The 15,984-nt window shown below is 31.8% G+C and overlaps 1 protein-coding gene across 2 annotated transcripts in view; it reads left to right on the top strand.

Moving 5' to 3' along the window:
• Positions 1-4,831: 4,831 nt before the first annotated feature.
• LOC134699004 (aspartic and glutamic acid-rich protein-like) overlaps positions 4,832-15,984 on the top strand; it is a 44,693-nt gene continuing 33,540 nt past the window's right edge. For both annotated transcript variants that reach the window (XM_063560695.1, XM_063560694.1), the window contains exons 1-3: positions 4,832-4,989; positions 7,595-7,809; positions 8,459-8,520. In XM_063560695.1, coding sequence (XP_063416765.1) covers positions 4,968-4,989; positions 7,595-7,809; positions 8,459-8,520 — 299 coding nt within the window. In that variant the 5' untranslated portion in view covers positions 4,832-4,967. The remainder of the gene's footprint in view (positions 4,990-7,594; positions 7,810-8,458; positions 8,521-15,984) is intronic.

Here is a 15,984-nt window from a genome sequence, read left to right as displayed (position 1 = left end):
AATTATTGCGTTTAAAACTCAGTGTCATTTTCCGCATTAATTTCTTAATTTACAGTATTTACAGTTTTGGTATCACGTTGTCATCAGCGTCATCCAAAGGCATTTGGTTTCCAGACAATTACTGTAGTATAAGTGAATAGAAATTTATGAAATTTAAACACAAGGTTTATGACCACTAGGGGAAGGTTGTGATTGATTTTGGGGGTTGTAGTCCAAACCATTTAGGAATTTGAGGCCAAAATGGGGCCCAAAAATAAGCATTTTTCTAGTTTCCAGACAAAATCTTGTGGCACGGTGTATGGATCTCTCAGAAATTATACCACAAGGTTCCATACCAGAAAAGGATGGTTAGAACTGACTAGAAAAGGGGAGGGTTATGGCTCAAACCATTTAGGAATACGGTTTATGGGGGGGAAATGCAAAAACACAGCTAGGTGGAAGATATCAATGGGATATTCAAAATTGAGACCAACAAACAAAAAAAGACAACCAAGACAAATAATAGAAAATACAACATAGTTAGGATGAAGCAATACAACTCACCTAAAACTAGGATGGTAAAAACAGAATGACATGTGAATAATACCAATTAATGTTATTTCATTACAAGTCAAATTTTGCATCTTGACCTACAAAATTATTTTCACTATCTACCAAAATTTTATCTACAAAATATGCAAAAACAACAGAAGTTTCAAATGCATTACCTATGTTGGATAGTGAACTCATATCTGAAATACTTGCAAGAATGAATCAAAATAAGTGAGAAAGTAACTTTTTCACTGTAATTCTTATTCGACTAAATCAAAATGAATCCACAAGTAACTGAAGAATAGTTATTCTAATTTCTATAGACTATAAAATGAGTGGTGAACTATTCACAAGTAACTGGAACAGAGTTATTCTTACTTGACATAATTATTCAGCCAGAAAATGGTGCATAGTTGTATTATTTAAACATAATCTTAATAAATAAGCAAATTATTTCTTCTGGACTGAATCAAGGTGAATCTGCAAATAAATTGTAAAGTTTTTTTCTTTTTAGACAATCAAAATGTACCATTAATGCATGTTACAAAGTCATTCTTACTAGCTTAATTCAAAATGAATTCGAAATTTACTGGTGTAGAGTTCTTCTTACTACTACTAGGGAGTCTTACTAGACCAAATCAAAATGTATCCATAAGTAACTGGTAGAGTGGTTCTACCTATACAGATACGAATTACAGAATGAATCAGTAATTAACTCGTTTAGTTATTCTGAGTAGACATAATCAAAATGCATCAGTTACGGAAATAAATCATATTGTACTTATGGACTGATTCAAAATAAATCAGCAAGTAACTGGTACCGACTTATTCTTATAGACTGATTCAAAATGAATCAGCTTGTAACTGGTACCGACTTATTCTTATAGACTGGATTCAAAATAAATCAGCAAGTAACTGGTACCGACTTATTCTTACAGACTGATTCAAAATAAATCTGCAAGTTACTGGTACCGACTTATTCTCATAGACTGATTCAAAATAAATTAGCAAGTAACTGGTACCGACTTTTTCTTATAGACTGATTTCAAATAAATCAGCAAGTAACTGGTACCGACTTTTTCTTATAGACTGATTTCAAATAAATCAGCAAGTAACTGGTACCGACTTATTCTTATAGACTGATTCAAAATAAATCAGCAAGTAACTGGTACCGACTTATTCTTATAGACTGATTCAAAATAAATCTGCAAGTTACTGGTACCGACTTATTCTTATAGACTTATTTCAAATAAATCAGCAAGTAACTGGTACCAACTTATTCTTATAGACTGATTCCAAATAAATCAGCAAGTAACTGGTACCGACTTATTCTTACAGCCTGATTTTAAATAAATCAGCAAGTAACTAATACCGACTTATTCTTATAGACTGATTCAAAATAAATCAGCAAGTAACTGGTACCGACTTATTCTTATAGACTGATTCAAAATAAATCAGCATGTAACAGATACCGACTTATTCTTACAGCCTGATTCAAAATAAATCACTATGTTACTGGTACCTTCTTATTCTTATAGACTGATTCAAAATAAATCAGCATTTAACTGGTATTGAGTTATTCTTACAGCCTGATTCGAAATAAATCAGTAAGTAACTTGTACCGAGTTGTTCTTACAGCGTGATCCAAAATAAATCAGCAAACAACTGATACCGAATTCTTCTTACAGCCTGATTCAAAATGAATCCGCAAGTAACTGGTGCCGACTTATTTTTACAGCCTAATTCAAAATCAATCAACAAGTTATTGGCCAAGTTATTCTTGTTAGACAAATTCCAAATATCTCCGAAGAAAACTGGTACAGTAACATATTTATTGAGCTATCTTTAAAGAATATCGGCTACATAGTTATTCAGTAATTTTCAAAGAATATCTGGTACAGAATTATTCAGCTATTTTCAAAGAATATCTGGTACAGAGTTATTCAGCTATTTTCAAAGAATATCTGGTACAGAGTTATTCAGCTATTTTCAAAGAATATCTGGTACAGAGTTATTTAGCTATTTTCAAAGAATATCTGGTACAGAGTTATTCAGCTATCTTGAAAGAATATCTGGTACAGAGTTATTCAGCTATCTTCAAAGAATATCTGGTACAAAGTTATTCAGCTATCTCCAAAGAATATCTGGTACAGAGTTATTCAGCTATCTTCAAAGAATATCTGGTACAGAGTTATTAAGCTATCTTGAAAGAATATCATGGTACAGAGTTATTCAGCTATCTTCAAAGAATATCTGATACAGAGTTATTTAGCTATTTTCAAAGAATATCTGGTACAGAGTTATTTAGCTATTTTCAAAGAATATCTGGTACAGAGTTATTCAGCTATTTCCAAAGAATATCTGGTACAGAGTTATTCAGCTATCTTGAAAGAATATTTGATACAGAGTTATTCAGCTATCTTCAAAGAATATCTGGTACAGAGTTATTCAGTAATTTTCAAAGAATATCAGGTACAGAGTTATTTAGCTATTTTCTAAGAATATCTGGTACAGAGTTATTCAGCTATTGTAAAAGAATATCTGGTACAGAGTTATTTAGCTATTTTCAAAGAATATCTGGTACAGAGTTATTCAGCTATTTCGGTACAGAGTTATTCAGCTATCTTCAAAGAATATCTGGTACAGAGTTATTCAGCTATTTTCTAAGAATATCTGGTACAGAGTTATTCAGCTATTTTAAAAGAATATCTGAGGGCCCTCATGGGGTTTTTGATTATGTGATTACTTGGCCGTTTTTTTAATGATTATTTGATTATTAAGCCAAATATTTCATGATTATTTGATTACCTAGGACTGTATTTTTAGTTTATGATTATTTGATTACTAAAGATAAGCAAATGTTTAATGATTATGTGATTATATTGGCAAAAAAATGGTGATTATGTGATTACTAGGACCCCCCCCCCCCCCCCCCCCCATGAGGGGCCTCATATCTGGTGCAGAGTTATTCAGCTATCTTCAAAGAATATCTGGTACAGAGTTATTCAGCTATCTTGAAAGAATATCTGGTACAGAGTTATTCTTAATTATGAATCAATGTGAACCACGGCAAGTAACTAATTCAGATTTAACTTTCATAGATATATATATAAAAATCATCTTAAAAGAAACTGGTACAGAGTAGTACCTACAAGACATACCAAGATGAATGTATGTAAAGTGTAGCAGGCACAGAGTTATTATTACTAGACTGCGAATCAAAATGAATTGACAAGTTACCGGTAGAGATTTATTCTTTAATACCAGCGTAAAACGTTATTTTAACTATAAAGAATCAAAACGAATCGGCATGTAACTGATGCACAGATATTCTTATTAGACAGAATCAAACTTGGTGGATCCATAAAGTAACTGGTACTGAGTTATAGAGATTTCTTCTTATAAGATAGAATCAAAATGAATCAGCAAGTAACCAGTAAAGATTTATGTTTCAAACTGATCACTAAACGTAACTGCCTGGTTCAGGTTGACACTCACAGAATCAAAATGAACCAGCAAGTTACTGGTATAATGTTATTCTGAATAGAATCTATATCAATCATCAAGAAACTTGTAAAAAAATATTGTTAGACTAGTAGAATATATATCAGCATAGTATTGATACAAAGGTACAGAGCTAGCAATTTTGTAGGAATCGAGGATTGAAACTAACTAGCTAATACTCAAGTTAAAATACAGAGGCATCACCTGCCCGAGAAAGTAACTGCTCGAGGTATTTTATCAACGGATACATTTGAATCGTGAATTGATTGTGGAACTTATTTTATCATGATTATTTGAAAATCAATGCAGTTTGTTGCTCTTCCATGACAGTCTTGTACATAAACTAGATATATAAGTTAAATCAGTGTTAATTAATGTTGATCAATGTTTAGTGTTTGGCTCAGGTTGGCTGTCATTGTACACCATAGTTTAATGTTGAACCCTGCGGGGGGAAAACCCAGAGAAGTCTCTGTGTCAGAAAACACTGTGAAACATTCAAACATATACTATCCACACTGATCTATGTCCACACTGATCAATGTCCACACTTAATTGTACAGCCGATCTGACAAAACCGAAAAATTATTCCATGTTTATCGTTTTTAATAAATCAATATCAAACAATCATCTGCCACACTGTAGACCTATAAAACAAACAAGGATACCCTTGTACTAAATTATGATTTGCTGTCTCGGCTAAATGTTTATTTATCTTTCCGAAACATACACGTGTTAGGTCAAAGTGAAAGTGAAAGTTACCGGAAATTCACTTTTAACTTAGTTACAGTGACGTCACTTATAAACACATGGCTTTCCGCGGCATTGTTCAGATTTGTTAGCCTTTCATTTAATCCATTATAGTAAAAATGTGAATGCTTTTGTAACAAGGCTGTTTTATTTTGTACCTTTTTCAGATAAATTCACGAGATGTTATGGAAACACAACGGAACAGTGGTAAGACCATAATTTGGCATAAAATGAGAAAAGTGGAAATATTTTTTTTAATCATTGATAGGTAACTTGCAGACGAAATTTAGACTTTAATCATTGAATTAGAGGATTTTAAAAGGGTTTTGACTTGTGATCACTTGTACAAGTTACACCAAATCGATTTAAAATGATATTAAATTTAAATAAATATGTAAATTGGATGTATTATTCAATAATTTTGACAAATCAAGTATTTGAAATAAAGGTTTATTAGATTTTTATCTCGAACAAAATGAAATGTCACAAATCTTGGTTTTTAAATTAAATATTTAACGCACTTGGAGCGATAAATAAATATATTTATTTCAACATGGATACATATGAACAATTCCTTTCAAGCAAGATAATAGAAGGTGGTATTTTATGTGATAGTTTTCATTTTGTTTTTATATTTGCTTCATTTCACTAGAGTGATTTATACAATAATATCGCTTAAAACTTGTTTATTTATTGTAAGCTAGGTACATGTAAATGTCAAAAAACTTATCTAAAAGTTAATTTTAAACTGTTTAAATGTTGTCTGACATTGCTTGACATTTGAAAAGCGTAAACTATTTTATTTCTATAGTTTTTTTTTATTTTGAACAACAATATATATGCTGGTCTTTGATCCTCCAATATTAAAGAGGGCATAATTAATGGGTTTATTCATGAAATTGATTAAGCATAAAAAGTCATAAAAGCATAATCTTTTGTTAGGTGACACCAGAAATTTGACATCTTTTTATACCATTTTTGAAAAAAGTTTGAAAATACTACAGATTTGTTTGTATTTTAAATCACATCAAGGGGCATACTATTTTTCTGTCTGTAAAGTTGTTGCTATTAAAATGTTTAAACCTGCTGCATATGTTTGCACCTGTCCTAAGTCAATGTAAGTCAGGAATCTGATGTTCGGTAATCATTTGTGGATGTGGTTCATTAAGTGTTTCTTGTTTTCCGTTTTATATAGATTATACCGTTGGTTTTCTGGTTTGATTGGTTTTACACTAGTCATTTTTGGGGCCCTTTATAGCTTGCTGTTCAGTGTGAGGCTGTGAGCCGAGGCTCGATCGGTGTTGAATTAGACTTGGATGGAGAGTTGTCTCATTTGCTCTCATACCACATCTTCTTATATCTATGACTATGCATGTACAGTTATAATGTGTGTTTTTTTTATATAGTTATTGGTAAAAAATTCTGACCAGACGAAAAAGTTGATTTTATAATGCTTATTGATATTTGGTTAGAATTTTGAATTACCGGTAACTACTATAATATAAGGTAAAGAGCAACACTTATACATGTATGTGTACAGTCATTTGAAGTCCCAGTAAAGTTAGACAAAATTTGTGAAAGAAAAAAAATGTTTTGGCTGCTACACCCGTATCGAAAAAGTTATAATCTGTCTCTCGACTCACCAAACACAAAAATGATTCTCATGTCAATGTCTTAAACAGTCATGATAGTAGACAAGAGTCTGTAAAATAGATACAATATATACCAGATTAAAAATCTCCATAAAAATGTTCAAGAAATTAAAAAGATTCTTTCAAAGATCAACATCTGCTTCAATATGAATTTTTCCTGTTTGTCATTAGACTTTAGCTGACCTACACACATGTACAGACCTATACACTGTATTTCACTACTTTGTGATTTCATGTTGTTTTACATTTTTTTAAATAAGTAGTTTTAATTTGTCAAAGCTTATTAACTTGGTACAATTTTTCATGACAATGTACCGATACATGTATGTGTAGCAATTCTGGCTTAACTGACCTTTAAACTTAAAGCTTAAAAGCCCTTCAACAAATATTTTGGAGTTTAACTGTTTTGGTTTACTGTACATTAAAAACAAACTAAAAGTTAAAATTCAAATTGAAATCTTCGCTCCTCTATTATGTATATTTATTAATACTTTTATCAGTCCATTGACTCAATTCCAACATTTGGATGAGCAGAAAAGTGATAAGACACGTTCACAATCTTAGTCTTAACATTTATCTTTCTGCATAACATTAGTATCATCATATTCAAAGTTTTGAAATATATTTAATTTTCTATATATATATGTATTTCAAATTTTCTATGAATTCAGTCTTAAAAAAATTTCTAATGGTAACCTCTAGCATATATTCCTTGTAAATTCCTTGCATGATGTTTGTTTTTCTTTTCGATTTATTTGGTGTCATCTTAGAAAGATTTGGCTTTGTCTTCTCTACCTGAAATATTTATTTATGTATGTAAACATAGGTTTCAACCTTCATAAACTAAATGAGAATTGGAAATTCCTAAACATTCATTTATCCATGGCACGCATAAATGGATGAATATTTTATTCATCATTTTTGTGTTCATGCTATTAGATTGATTTTAAATCCACATTGAAAAGATTCTGATACAATATGCAGAATTGAAAAAAGATTGTGTAGGGAGAAAAGAATGCTCATGAAAATGAATTTGCACAAAAATGAAATTCAACATTAGAAATCTACTTTAGTTCAAGGGCATTAGGGTTATTTCTAAATTATGAGAAGCTGCAGAAAATTTTCAGTTGTGTGAATTTATGTTTGAATTTAAATGGTAGATGTTCGAGCTACAGAGAGAGTTTTCAAGAAAGTAGTGTATCCAGGTCTAGAAACCCTGAGAGTAGTAGACAGGAATGGAATCCCTCTAAATTACCCAGCATACAATTCTGTCCATTCTAAATCATTTGTACTCAGTCCACGAGGAGTGCCTATGAGAAAATCAAATCATGTCTACAGTGGAAGTCATTCACATCCAGCCAAACTTACAGACTTGGTGAGTATGACATAAACATTACTTTGGATTCATTTATTTTCATGGATATCAATTTTGAAAATTTGTATTTTCTTGGATATTTGATTTCATTGTTTGGCAATCTCTGCATACAAAGTCTAGATAGAAAATTTGTTATAGCTGAACATTTGAATTTGTGGTTTGCCTTCATGTATATTAATGAAACCCACAAAAATTGTTATCTAACAAATAATAATGAATCCATAGTTATCTATTTCCCCACTTCTAAGTCAATCTTTAAGTTAGCTCTTGAGAAAAACTGCACTGTATTATTTTTTTATTCTTTTGAATGTTTTAATGTTTAAGTGGAAATTTGAATATTTAACTGGCATTTCTCAAGGTACAAGCACTATCTTGAAATCAAAAACTAAACATTTGAATAAATCACAGATAAATTCAAGAGAGAAAACCTTATACATGTATATTCCAACACTTGTGTATTATTTGAAAAATTGTACCCTCTGCACCAAATTTAACAATCAAACAATCAAGCAAACCAAAAAATAGCAAAAAAGAGCAAAACATAACAAGAAAATAAAAAAAAACACCTCAGAATTCTTAGTCTCTTGTTTTTTAGTAGTGTTTACATTAGAATGTGATCTTTAATATCCTTGTATATTTTCTTTGAAAGGTTGATAATACATCATCACCTGACAACTATTATGGACCAGAAAAGACCTTCTTAACACAAGGGTAAGTCCAACTGTTTATATCTTACTTTGAAGTATGTCCTTGATTCAAAAACGATGTTTAAATGTCAAGTTTAAGTTTGTTTGGTAAGATTGTAAGTTAAGTGTCCAAAATTTACAAAGATTTTATAGGTCATTACATTTGCTGTCTGATTGGAGGAAAGACAGGATATTTTGAGAATTAAAGAAATTGTAATGATGTTACATGTAAACTAGGTGACATTGATGGCAAAAGCTTATCTATAATACTAAAATTACGAGGTCCAATTTATCAGCCGGCTTCGGGTAAAAACGACAAATCAAAGAATTCAACTTTATATATAGCTAATATAGGACCATGGTGTAGATTAAAAATTACACCACTCCAGACCCTTTTGTTTTCCACATAATTAATATTGCCAATAATTAACAAGTTCCCGGTCGAATCCGATACCGATACCAATAGTATATTCACCTAGCTGTTACCTAACCTTATCTGTACGTTCCGCATCTGACAGGCGCACCACCAAACGGTGTATTTGATTTTGCTATATACAGGGGTCATAATTACAGGGTCAACACAACTAAATTCAATCATTGTAAAATTGTTCCCTATTGTAGTTTTTTAATTAGTAAGACTTTCTAAAATATCAATACGAATACTAAAAATTTGGACTTAAAATAAGGCGTATTAAGGTGGTACCTAACACCTGAACTAAAATTAATTTGGCTCGTTTAATTTTTTTAAAATTTTGACAAAGTATTTACTTTGACCCTTTGACAAAAATATAAAAAAATCAAAAAAATTGAACCAACCGTTTAATCAGAAAAATTACACTGGTTATATAGCAGTTTGACAAACACCAATTTTGATCATTGAGAAGCTTAATATTCCCTTTACAACACAACGTAATTAAAACATTAAGCTGAGTTTACAGAGTTATCTCCCTGTAGTGTTAGGTACCACCTTAATAAGGTACAGTTTTCAATTTGTTATCCGGCATGACGTAAAACAGCAAATCAAAGAATTGAACTTTATTGGACAATACTGTTGATTGAAAAATACTCAATTCCAGGACCTGACTATTACCAATAATTGAAAAGTTCCAGGTCGAAGGGTTGAAACAGAAAGATTTGAAAGCAGAGAAAACTGTGTATCTTATAATCGGCACGACTTTATAAGATGACAATACTAGTACTAAAATAAGGCTTACGCATAGTTATATACTTTAACTCAGTCAAGGACCCGCGATATCACAGGTGTGTTCTAGTATATGCTGAAAATTTTAACATTCTTGTTATACAATTAAATCAATTTTGAGATGTGTCTTTTTCAGTTTCTTTATTCATACCTGCCCACTTTTTAAAGTACATTGGGGTTTTGCTTGCAAGATGGCTGCCATAGTCCTAAAAAATCGTCAGGGGGGGACTTCAAATACATTTTAATGTTGTTTTTTGGCTTCTTCATACTTTTACAAGTCTTATGTCTTTGTAAAAGTACTTGTTTTGTTTAAAATTGTGGACAAAATTGCTCTTTCAAAATTTCAATTTGGGAGCCTCCATGGGGGAAATCCCCAGCAAATAGTGACAATTGGCAGGTATGCTTATTATCATTCTAGACTATGTGGTGAACATGTCACTTTCACAATCATTAAGATTTTTTAGTTCAATGCATAACTTTTTTGTACAGGCATATGAAAGCTTGAAGAAAGGCGCTGATAAATTATTCTTTTCGTAATGGTCTCCCCTTTAATTTTTACCTAAACTGAAAGTTCATTGTAGTCTCAATGCCATGATAGTGGAGTAAAAAAATATGGGGACCTGTGTATAGTGGAGTAAACAAATATGGTGACCTCACCTGTGTATGTGATATAACAATAACAAATAGTCTAAACATTTGGTAGAATTTTTCATGAAACTTAATTTACAAACTTAATTTTTTGGTAAAGTTTGTGAGACTGTATTTATTCATCTTTTCTCTCTCAGTGCTTGCTTATATTACGTTTTTGTTTTTGAATAATTGTCCATTTTTCTATATTCACTTTAATACTTTTAATTGGACATATTTCAGTTCTTTAATTGATTTTACCTTGTTTGTTTAAAAAAAAATTCATTATTGCATTTCATTAAATTGTCTTTAAATATAAATGTATGAAGTATTTGCCACTGGATCTTCAACTAGGGACTATCAACCAAAATAGTATTAGAACTTCCAATTAAACCCTATGTTAGGTTTCTATTATACAAATAGACCCTTTCACAGTTAGTGCAGCCATATTGAATAAGTGGCAGATTTTTATAATAGCGGTGAAAATGATTTGAAAAATACGGAAAAACTTCTTGATACAGAACTTTTGCTTGGAAACATGCATAGGATTTATGGTACCATCATACTTTTCCCACCTCTATCCTTAAAATCTGGCTTTTATTCAATATGGCTGCAATTAAGCTATGGATGATGAACAAGTTTGTTAGTGCAATTGGTTTTCAATAATAGATAATATTCACCATATTTATGAAATAACTCTTTGTTGTGCATTTTTCTGGTGCTCTGAAACATGTAACATATAAGCCATTTTTACTTAAAGTTTTGTAAAAGGTTAGTAAGGACTTTGATACAAAAGTGTAATTATACAATAACATCCACTGCATTTGAATTTCAGTGGATTATAAGTTGGCTCATTGGCAAATAAACCACATCTTTTTTTTTATTCATACAGTGTGGAAATTTATATATTATTACAAGCAAAGTTTATGTCATTTTCTGCATTTAAACTATTACCTGCAATTATTTTATAAATTATTTGTAATTAAAGTTTTATTATTTAGTTTTTTTAAGTTAATTTATTTGTTCAACATATTTATAATTTTTGTTGTTTGTTTGGTGAAAAATGAATAATCATTTCTTTATGTCTGTTCAGGTTGGTACTGCAAGATATCTTGTAAACTATGTTGTGCATGACACTTTTCCATGAGTGCTTTTACGTGTACCAACGATCAATGTCAATAAGTTTGAAAAAAATTTAAATGGAGTTATTTTATCTGTGACTTTTTTTTCCCTTCACGATTAATGATTCAAGTCATTGCAATATATTGAAAAATTGATCAACCTTTATATCTGCTTTACATCTGTTAAAAAGCCATTTAAATTTCTTATTGGTATTTTAAATTCAAACATTTACCATTGTCTGGCGGAGGCTTATTGGCAGCAGTCATATTAAACCGACTTCTAATATCCCCCATGCTTGTGACTATGAGGCTTGTTTACATACTCTGTATATAGATAGGATTAACATTTACATAATGTAAGTTATAATTTTTATCATTTAAAACCTGAGAATATTTTACAGATATTTATGAAAAAAAGAAATCTAACACCATTCATAATTGTTAAATAGTTCTTTTTAATGTATGAAGCATGTAAGGGAAGAATAATTATAAATGGTTTAACTGATTATAACATGGGGTATTGAAAAACAGAATTAATGTAATTGTTACAGTCATGCTATTTGGAGAATAGGTTGTAATCTTATTTTCTTTTGGTGTTTTTTGGCAATGTTAACTTAACATAAAAATAAAAGGTTAAAAAGAAATTTAATGCTCTTGTTGAAAGAGGCAGTCTGTACTTTAGAATAAGAATTTTAAAATATTAGTCAAGTACAATTCCTTTTGTGTATTATTTTAATCACTTTATATATTGGAAGTTTTGTATAGTCACTATACTTGCTATACAAATCCTTGTATTAGTAACATTTTATGAATTAAAATTCAATAGCATTGTGAAAAGAGGGCCTCCAGTAAAGGCAGTGTACATTGGAAGAAAATTTACCAAACCGCTGATTCAGGAGCTTCACGGAAAACATTGATTTTTGAATATAATTTTGTGACGTGTAGGTTTACTGTAACATAGTTTTCTTGCAGTAAAAAAATTGAATTTGATAGTAAAATTAAACTGCAAACTGTAATTTGTTTTTGTTAAGTTACAAAGAGAAAAAAAAATCTATGTAACTGAATGACATATTTACTTTAACGCAAGATTTAAAAAGAAAAGTTTAAAATGAAACCTAGAAGCAAACCATGTGACTTTTTATATACCAATTGACATGTTACTATAACCCATTCAGTTTGTTTTGGTTTGGTGTTTTAATCATCAAGACCTTTTATATAAATAAGCAGAGTCAGATAACAGTGATTTTACTGATAGTAATCTGTAAACATTGTTGGGAATAAACCAATTAGTTCAAATACACTAAAAAATTAATTAACTTCATTTGAACATGATAAACACTGAAGATTTTTTTAAAATTTAAATTGTCTGGGAATTACCTTTAAACTCCTGTCAAACTTTGATGTTTTGTACTTTATCCGCCTACCAGCCATATGGCTTTACAATTTAAAGTAACTGGTATTTTTTATGTAAAATATCTGCTTTTAATTTCAAGATGAAGTGATAAGTTGCCTGTCAACTTTCAGGTTATGAGTTTAAACCCAGCTTGTGGTGAGGTGTTTTTGATTTTGATCTTTGACAAGGATTGTTAGTTTTCCGGTTGAAGGTTGTTGGTTTCTTCCCGGTACAATTGCTAGTTTTCCTGTTGTAGGTCTGTGGTTCTCTCCAATTACAATTGTTAGTTTTCCTGTTGAATGTCTGTGGTTCTCTCCAGGTACAATTGTTAGTTTTCATGTTGAAGGTCTATGGTTCTCTCCAAGTACGATTGCTAGTTTTCCTGTTGAATGTCTGGTTCTCTCTAAGTACAATTGCTAGTTTTCATGTTGAATGTTTGTGGTTCTCTCAAAGTACAATAGCTAGTTTTCCTGTAAAATGTCTGTGGTTCTCTCCCAGTACAATTGCTAGTTTTCATGTTGAATGTTTGTGGTTCTCTCCAAGTACAATTGTTAGTTTTCCTGTTGTAGGTCTGTGGTTCTCTCCCAGTACAATTGTTAGTTTTCCTGTTGAATGTCTGTGGTTCTCTCCAAGTACAATTGTTAGTTTTCATGTTGAATGTCTGTGGTTCTCTCCAAGTATGATTGCTAGTTTTCCTGTTGAATGTCTGGTTCTCTCTAAGTACAATTGCTAGTTTTCATGTTGAATGTCTGTGGTTCTCTCCAAGTACAATTGTTAGTTTTCATGTTGAATGTCTGTGGTTCTCTCCAAGTACGATTGCTAGTTTTCCTGTTGAATGTCTGGTTCTCTCTAAGTACAATTGCTAGTTTTCCTGTTGAATGTCTGTGGTTCTCTCCCAGTACAATTGCTAGTTTTCATGTTGAAGGTCTGTGGTTCTCCCCAAGTACAATTGTTAGTTTTCATGTTGAATGTCTGTGGTTCTCTCCAAGTACAATTGTTCGTTTTCCTGTTGTAGGTTTGTGGTTCTCTCCAAGTACAATTGTTAGTTTTCATGTTGAATGTCTGTGGTTCTCTCCAAGTACAATTGCTAGTTTTCCTGTTGAATGTCTGTGGTTCTCTCCAAGTACAATTGTTAGTTTTCATGTTGAATGTCTGTGGTTCTCTCCAAGTACAATTGTTAGTTTTCCTGTTGAATGTCTGTGGTTCTCTCCCAGTACAATTGTTAGTTTTCATGTTGAATGTTTGTTGTTCTCTCCAAGTACAATTGTTAGTTTTCCTGTTGTAGGTCTGTGGTTCTCTCCAAGTACAATTGTTAGTTTTCCTGTTGTAGGTTTGTAGTTCTCTCCAAGTACAATTGTTAGTTTTCCTGTTGTAGGTTTGTAGTTCTCTCCAAGTACAATTGTTAGTTTTCCTGTTGAATGTCTGTGGTTCTCTCCAAGTACAATTGTTAGTTTTCCTGTTGAATGTCTGTGGTTCTCTTCAAGTACAATTGTTAGTTTTCATATTGAATGTCTGTGGTTCTCTCCAAGTACGATTGCTAGTTTTCCTGTTGAATGTCTGGTTCTCTCTAAGTACAATTGCTAGTTTTCCTGTTGAATGTCTGTGGTTCTCTCCAAGTACAATTGTTAGTTTTTCTGTTGTAGGTTTGTGGTTCTCTCCAAGTACAATTGTTAGTTTTCATGTTGAATGTCTGTGGTTCTCTCCAAGTACAATTGTTCGTTTTCCTGTTGTAGGTTGGTGGTTCTCTCCAAGTACAATTGTTAGTTTTCATGTTGAATGTCTGTGGTTCTCTCCAAGTACAATTGCTAGTTTTCCTGTTGAATGTCTGTGGTTCTCTCCCAGTACAATTGTTAGTATTCATGTTGAATGTTTGTTGTTCTCTCCAAGTACAATTGTTAGTTTTCCTGTTGAATGTTTGTGGTCCTCTCCAAGTACAATTGCTAGTTTTCCTGTTGAATGTCTGTGGTTCTCTCCCAGTACAATTGTTAGTATTCATGTTGAATGTTTGTTGTTCTCTCCAAGTACAATTGTTAGTTTTCCTGTTGAATGTCTGTGGTTCTCTCCAAGTACAATTGTTAGTTTTCATATTGAATGTTTGTTGTTCTCTGCAAGTACAATTGTTAGTTTTCCTGTTGTAGGTCTGTGGTTCTCTCCAAGTACAATTGTTAGTTTTCCTGTTGAATGTCTGTGGTTCTCTCCAAGTACAATTGTTAGTTTTCATGTTGAATGTCTGTGGTTCTCTCCAAGTACGATTGCTAGTTTTCCTGTTGAATGTCTGGTTCTCTCTAAGTACAATTGCTAGTTTTCCTGTTGAATGTCTGTGGTTCTCTCCCAGTACAATTGCTAGTTTTCATGTTGAAGGTCTGTGGTATTCTCCAAGTACAATTGCTAGTTTTCGTGTTGAATGTCTGTGGATCTCTCCAAGTACAATTGTTAGTTTTCCTGTTGTAGGTCTGTGGTTCTCTCCAAGTACAATTGTTAGTTTTCCTGTTGTAGGTTTGTAGTTCTCTCCAAGTACAATTGTTAGTTTTCATGTTGAATGTCTGTGGTTCTCTCCAAGTACAATTGTTAGTTTTCCTGTTGTAGGTTTGTGGTTCTCTCCAAGTACAATTGTTAGTTTTCATGTTGAATGTCTGTGGTTCTCTCCAAGTACAATTGTTAGTTTTCCTGTTGTAGGTTTGTTGTTCTCTCCAAGTACAATTGTTAGTTTGCATGTTGAATGTATGTGGTTCTCTCCAAGTACAATTGCTAGTTTTCCTGTTGAATGTCTGTGGTTCTCTCCAAGTACAATTGTTAGTTTTCATGTTGTAGGTTTGTGGTTCTCTCCCAGTACAATTGCTTGTTTTCATGTTGAATGTTTGTTGTTCTCTCCAAGTACAATTGTTAGTTTTCCTGTTGTAGGTCTGTGGTTCTCTCCAAGTACAATTGTTAGTTTTCCTGTTGAATTCTGTGGTTCTCTCCAAGTACAATTGTTAGTTTTCATGTTGAATGTCTGTGATTCTCTCCAAGTACGATTGCTAGTTTTCCTGTTGAATGTCTGGTTCTCTCTAAGTACAATTGCTAGTTTTCCTGTTGAATGTCTGTGGTTCTCTCCCAGTACAATTGCTAGTTTTCATGTTGAAGGTCTGTGGTTCTCCCCAAGTACAA

Source organism: Mytilus trossulus, unplaced genomic scaffold (genome assembly GCF_036588685.1).
Source record: "Mytilus trossulus isolate FHL-02 unplaced genomic scaffold, PNRI_Mtr1.1.1.hap1 h1tg000024l__unscaffolded, whole genome shotgun sequence".
Lineage (NCBI taxonomy): Eukaryota > Metazoa > Mollusca > Bivalvia > Mytilida > Mytilidae > Mytilus > Mytilus trossulus.
This window is presented reverse-complemented; position numbering and strand designations above follow the sequence as displayed.